The following is a 6,430-nucleotide window of genomic DNA, read 5'->3' as shown; positions in this document are numbered from 1 at the left end:
AGAGCAAGGAATTAAATGATTTATTCAGTACCCTGGAGATTTTTTTTTATTTTCTTTTTCGTTTCCACATAAATTACACAAGCACTTTATAAAATGAATACACATAAAACACCTTATAAGTGCATAACTTAAAAAACAAACAAAAGAATGCTTTTAAAAATCTCACTGAAAATAGGTTTTCTGATTGCTTGTTTGTACCAGCTGCTTAAATTGGCAGTGCTGTTTTAGATTATAAGTAACTGAAAAATATATACTGTATATATATATATATATATATATATATATTCCTGTCATTTGCTATAAGAAGTGCTTTGTTTAATTGTGTCTCATTCCCTCGGTACAATTAAAGAAACGACTAAGTTAAAACGGTTGAAAGTGAAATAGATTTTCACCATCACAAACTGCCTTGTAAAGGAAAACGAGTAAAATAAAATATTGGACAACGTTTTGCAAATGATATGGAAATAATCCATTGAAAGAAACTGCATTACCCCTGCAAACTGCCACCAAGGTCTTCTCATTATTAAAATATAAGCTGATCGGCATGGAGTCTGCGGCGGCCAGGGACAGTTTGGGCTCTTCATACAATTGAGATATCATATTTACCGTCCTCAGGAGTCTGTCACTTCCTTCTCCTAATCCCCCCTCGCAAGAAAAAATTAATGAAAAAGGGGAGGAGACATTGCTAGGTGAGATCCGACGGGTCCACATCTGTCGCAAGCAGAAATTGCCGCCGGGAGAAAAAAAAAAAAGCTGGCTTGTTTCCTCCATTTGTTGCATCCCCGAACGTCTCCGGCGCGAGCGACGCGGGGTGATGCCGAGGAGTCTCGTTGCAGAAACGTGCTTTCCAGGAAGCCGCGTTCTTTTGTTTCCAGCCATCAAAGTGTTTATATATATACATATACGTATGTGTGTGTGTGTATATATATATATGTATATATACGTGTGGGTAATTCTTTTATATATATACACGGATGCGGATGAAGCCAGGCTGTGCGCCGCCGCCAGCAGGACCCAAAGGAAGTTTTCTCCGGGGCGAGCGTCCCGCGGCCGCGGCCGTCGGGGCTCGGCTTTGTCCGGCAGCGCGTACGGAAGTTCACGGTCGGCACCGGAGACTTTCGAAAGAACAAAGGGGCCGGGGGGGGCGGTGAGACGCCGCCGCCGCCGCCACGCGGATAATCCCGCGCACCGGGAGAGTTTGCTGGGTGTTTCTCCCTTCCCTTCCTTCCCAGCGGAGGAGCTCCCCGGCCGCCGCGTGGGACGCACGGGCGGCCGGGGGGGCCGCGGGGCGCCAGCCTTCCCCAGGGGGGGACGGAGGCCGCCGCGCTGCCCGCGGGGGACAGTCCCACGGCGGGAGGTGGGCGCGCGCCGCCGGGTCGGGGCGAGCCTCATTCGCAGGCGGAGGCGACGGTGGTGACGCTGGTGATCTTGGTGGAGTCGTCAGACCAGGGCTGGAGGTTCTGGAGGGCGAAGAGGGAGGAGTTGTGGACGCAGATGGGGTCCGCTTGGATGGGCTGGTTGATGGTTTTTTGGAAGGCCTCCTGCTGCAGCTGCATGAGGATGCGGTTCGCTTGCTGCCGCTCTGCCTCCCTCTCCTCCGCCGTCTGCCTCCTAGGAGGAAAAGGGAGATTTTAGGAGGGCCTGGGCCGGGGGAGCAGAGGAGGGGCATCTCCGCGTGCTGGGCGCTCAGGGCTGGAGGCTGCTGGGAGAGGAAAGCAGGGGCCGAGCCACGACACGGCCCCACATCTCCGTGTGACGGGCGGCACAGACCGCAGCAAGTCCTGTAAACGGGGAGCTGGGGCCCTCTTCCCGGCCCCCGCRAAAACGGCTCCGACCTTAACAAGCAAGGGGAACAGAGGCAGAAGCACCTTGCTAGGGGTCACAACCCAAGCCGGTGGCAAAGCTGGGAACAGACCCACAGCTCCGGTTATTTTTCCGCCCGCGGGAAAAAATCAAGCAGAACCCAGAGCACGTGAGGGCGCGAAAGGATTCGACTCCCTGCAAGCGCGTTTGGCAGCCAACAGCAAGACCTGAGGGCGCCAGACCCCGCCGAGCGATGCGGGACCGGGGCAGGTCTGCAGGCGCGAGGCAAGGTTAGACACCACGCACCGGCAGCGCCGCACTGCTGGGAGATGCGCAGCGTCACCCCGGCCGTACAAGCGGAGGCCTTGCCGTGGGGTCCCCTKGCCCTGCACTCAGGACAGCGATCTCTTCTCCTGGACTACAGCAGACATGAAGACAACAAGATGCCCACAGCAGGCAGGACAAAAATCACACGCTTAAACCGCAAGCAAAACGTAGGCTAGACACTAGAAACTAATTTTTAGCAGCGAGTAAATCAAGGAGCAGAAGAAACTGGGCAGAGCAGGGGASGAAATTTTTAAGAACAGGTTGGACACGCGTCTGGCTGGAATGACACAGGCAGAGCTGATCCTGCCGAGGGGGGGATTAGGGGGCCTCCAAAAGTCCCTTCCAGCTCTGCTGCAGTCCAAGTTCTGGATTTTCTGGGAAGAGAGGACAGGATAGAAATGAGCTGAACAAGTTAAACCCACAGTGGAAATCCTGACCCTGCCGCTGCTGGGCTGGTGGCTCATTCGGGAGGCTACGGTCACCTCTGCTTTTACTGGAGAACGTCGCCAGGTGCCTTCAGTGACACTGCTGGGAAAGCCCAGGGGCAGCTCACAGTGCTGGTCCCGGGACGACCCCCCCGCRCCTTCCTTCGCTCACACCCCCAGGCCTGGCAGACGCTCTCCAGGCGGCTCGGTGGATCAGTGACAGGGGAAAACAGCAGGTTTTTAATTTAGTAACTCAGGGGGACGTGAGCCGTCTCGTCTTCTTTGGCTGCAGGGATTTGAAGTGGCAGCTCCGAGCTCAGCGGTGACATCTCCGAGCGCGGGGCTGGGGCAGGGGGTCCCTCGCTCCCCGCCGGGGAGCAGCCGAGGACTGCGGGCGGCTGTCAGGCGGGGGCCTCCGGGGAGCGGGGGTCTCCCGGCGCGCGGCCGGGGCTCCAGTTGGCAAGCAGGTAGCTCTGGGCTCAGTCCCTGCTCTAATCACCGTGTCAACATCTCACGTCAGGCATCCCGGGGAGAGGGGGCTCCGAGCAGCCCCGGAGCGGCTCCAGCTCCGCTGCCATGAATATTTAATGGCTCTCGGCACAATGGCGGGATGCTCCCGGGAGGAAGGGGGGAGCCCCGCAGCTGGGGCAGTCGGGGGCACGGTGGCTGCAGGGGACCCGGTGGCCACAGGGGGCTGACAACAGCCCCGAGGGCTGAAGCTGGGCCCGCTGCCCGGCCCGGCGGCCGTCGGTCCCTGTTGCCCCTGCCTCCGCGGCCCCGGTGCCAGACCCCCTGGCGCCCGCAGGGAGAAGGGAAGCYGAGCACCAGGCTGGGGCAAGGCACCTGGCTCCCAGATGTGTCCCTGCAGCCCTGCTCCAAGCAGCAGGCTCCTTCGCACGTTCACTTCAGCCTGGGATTTGCAGGTTCAAGCCTGCCCGGTCAGAGGAAGGAGTTAAACCACGCTGCCTGTGCCTCAAGCGAGTGCCCAGCTCACTGGGAGAAGGGAGCAGGGATCAGCTGGGTGCTGGTGGGAGGCCTGCACAGCTACCCCGCTCCGACAGAGAGGCCTGGGCAAGGGCACTCCAGGCAGAGGGAAGACTCTCCCCCCCTCCAAGCCTGCATTTATTTAAGCATTTAAATCCATCTAAGGGCTTAAAGCAACTCTCTTTTCTTAGTTATTCCTTGTTGCCCAGCTCCGACTCCCACACACACACTCTGTGCTTCTGTGGGCCGCTCTTTCCAGCGCCCGACTCTCCAAGCACTGCGTGGAGGCCAGTTACCCCAAATCAAGGGTCCAGACCCGGCTGAGCAGGGAGCATTAGCAGCCAGGAGCGCCCGTGCTCACCACTGCAATGTCCAGGGATGCAAACACCGCCAACGGCAGAACTTACAAGTTTGTGACCCTCTGGCTCATGCCTGTGTGGATTCTCCCACGTCTAATACTATGGCTGAGGTCATGCTGCAGCCTTTCCCTTACAGACAACCAGTCACTTACTTCTCTTTACCCAGCTATTTTTGTGAAATGTCTAAATAAGTTTGCATCCTCTGCTTCTCTGCCAAGGGGCTGAACTTGGCCAACAGACTCAAAGACTATTGACAGACAGAGGGAGATCCAGCCAAGCTGCATTTGCCTCACTTCCTTAGGAAACCAGGTTAGAAGACATAGCTGACCCCACTTTGCAGGACATAGCAGGACTGTTCCTCCTCCTTCTCCTCCAGGACTTTGCTCCTGGCTAGCAGAAATCACTCCAGCCAGAGAATTCCTGGCATTGGGGGAGCTGCTGTTCGATGAGGTCCCTGGGAAAGGGCCCACTGGGAGGGACTCACCCCCTCCCTTGCTTTCAGAGCTCCTTGTCCTCTTCCCCCACTTCTTTCCAACTCCAGCATCCCCAGGCAATCACAGTCCCATGCAGCCCTTGTGGGGAGACCCTGGGGAAGCCCTTTCCCCCCTCCTTGAAGAAGCTGTAGAAACAGCCAGGAGTGAGGCCTTAACCTCCAGGTAAACCTGCAAAACACCCAGGCTCAGTTTGTATTTCCTGCTGAAGGATTCAACCCTTCGTCCACTGGGCGACCAGCAGGGAGGGGCCATGGCCACACTTCTAGACCCCCTTTTCCTGCCTGATTGGAAACCCTTGGTTTGGCCGTGTGCGCCCCATCCAGCGAGCTCCCACCAAGGAAAAGCAGAAGATTCCTCTCATGTCTGCCAGCCTGTGCCGAGGCACCCAGCACTCAGCACCCTTCTCTGACCCGCTAAGGAAGCTGCCCCTTGCCCTGGTGTCCCTCCGCAGCGTGCCTGTCCCTGGGGCAGGGCTAGGGATGCTCCCTCTGCCAGGGGTGCCCCTTTGGGGACACCCCATGGAGCCGCACTCGGCGGGGGGAGGCGGGCACAGCAACAGAGCCCGGGAACATCCACGGGAGCCCGGCCTCCTCTTCCCCTCCTGCCTGCCTTTATTCTCATGTCCGGTAGGAGAAAAAAGCATTTTTGCAAGGAGAAATAAACCCCACAGGGGTGAAAAGCAGTGTGTTACGCAGGGCCTAGTGCACCAGTATGGTGCAGGATCTGGCCCAGGCCACCTCTTCCCATGCTCCCTGGTCCCTCCAGCACCGGCAAGTCCCGTGGTCACACTGCTGCCCAGGACAGCCCCCACCCTGGGACAGCTCTGGCTGGTCCTGCCGCCTCCAAGCTCACAGAGCACCGGCCCCACAGCACGACTCTACCGGGCAGTCGTTGTGGTGCCCCCCGCACCGCTCCAGGCTGGGGCCGTGCACTTACAGCAGCCCCCGCCAGGCACAGCCCCCACCGCCCGCTGCCCCCACGGGGGAGGCACGGGGGGGCCGCCTCACCCCTGGGCACCTGGGGCCCCTGACCACACACGCCTCCCATACCCCTTGCACAGCACACTGCATGCACACACGTGAACCCCACACACTCACTGCACACACACTGCAGGCCTGCTGCACACACTCCTGCACGTGTGCACACACACATGCATATGCACACACACATTCACATTGCACCCGTGCACACCCACATGCACGCACACCGTGCACTCACGCTGCATTCACACACACACACACTGCACACTGCATGCACGCACACTGCACACGGCCAGCGTGCAGGCACACCCACATGCATGCACAGACATTGCATGCTCACACACACACTGCATGTGTGCACACCCACACGCACAAACACACGGCCTGCACACAAACACACTCCGGCACCCTGTGCACATTCACACGCACATTTCCCTACGTGTGTGCATGCACCCGGAAGGTGGGCACATGCAAGCTATGCACACCCAGAGGCATGCACACCCGGCCTACAGACAAACGCACCGCACACTTATTCATGCCCAGCTCCCTGCACCCATGCACACACGTGCAGGCACACACATGCAAGCACATATTCACACAAACACCCCAAGCCCGCTCCCCCGGCCCCCACCCCTCACCTCCACTTGGTGCGCCGGTTCTGGAACCAGGTCTTCACCTGGGCGTCCGTCATCTTGAGGGCCTTGGCCAGGGCGGCGCGCTCGGCCGAGGCCAGGTACTTCTGCCGGTGGAAGCGCTTCTCCAGCTCGCAGATCTGCAGGCGGGTGAAGGACGTGCGCGGCTTCTTCTTCTTGGGGGGCGTGCGGTTCTGGTAGGGGTGACCTATACGGCGTGTTACAGTGAAGGGTGAGAGGGCCACTGGGGGGGACACGGGAGGGGGGATGAGAGGCAAAGAAGCAAGCAGCAACACATCAGCAGAGGGGTCCGGCTCCCGGGGCGCTGGGCTGGGGACGCCTCCCGCTGCAAAGCCGCCGCTTTCCCCCCGCGGGAACCCGCGCGACCCCCGCGAGGGGCCGCGGGCCGCCAAGTGCGGCGGCGGC

The 6,430-nt window shown here is 59.0% G+C and overlaps 1 protein-coding gene across 1 annotated transcript in view; it reads right to left on the bottom strand.

Annotated features, from left to right (window-relative positions):
• Positions 1-1,367: 1,367 nt before the first annotated feature.
• Positions 1,368-6,430, bottom strand: part of TLX1 (T cell leukemia homeobox 1) — a 7,293-nt gene continuing 2,230 nt past the window's right edge. The window contains exons 2-3 of the mRNA XM_026069541.1: positions 6,011-6,212; positions 1,368-1,611 (exon numbers count right to left, since the gene is read on the bottom strand). Of these exons, the coding sequence (XP_025925326.1) occupies positions 1,389-1,611; positions 6,011-6,212 (425 nt within the window). The 3' untranslated portion in view covers positions 1,368-1,388. The remainder of the gene's footprint in view (positions 1,612-6,010; positions 6,213-6,430) is intronic.

This window comes from Apteryx rowi, unplaced genomic scaffold (genome assembly GCF_003343035.1).
Source record: "Apteryx rowi isolate R43461 unplaced genomic scaffold, aptRow1 scaffold_3, whole genome shotgun sequence".
Lineage (NCBI taxonomy): Eukaryota > Metazoa > Chordata > Aves > Apterygiformes > Apterygidae > Apteryx > Apteryx rowi.
The sequence above is the reverse complement of the archived record's forward strand: the minus strand, read 5'-3'. Positions and strand labels throughout refer to the sequence as shown.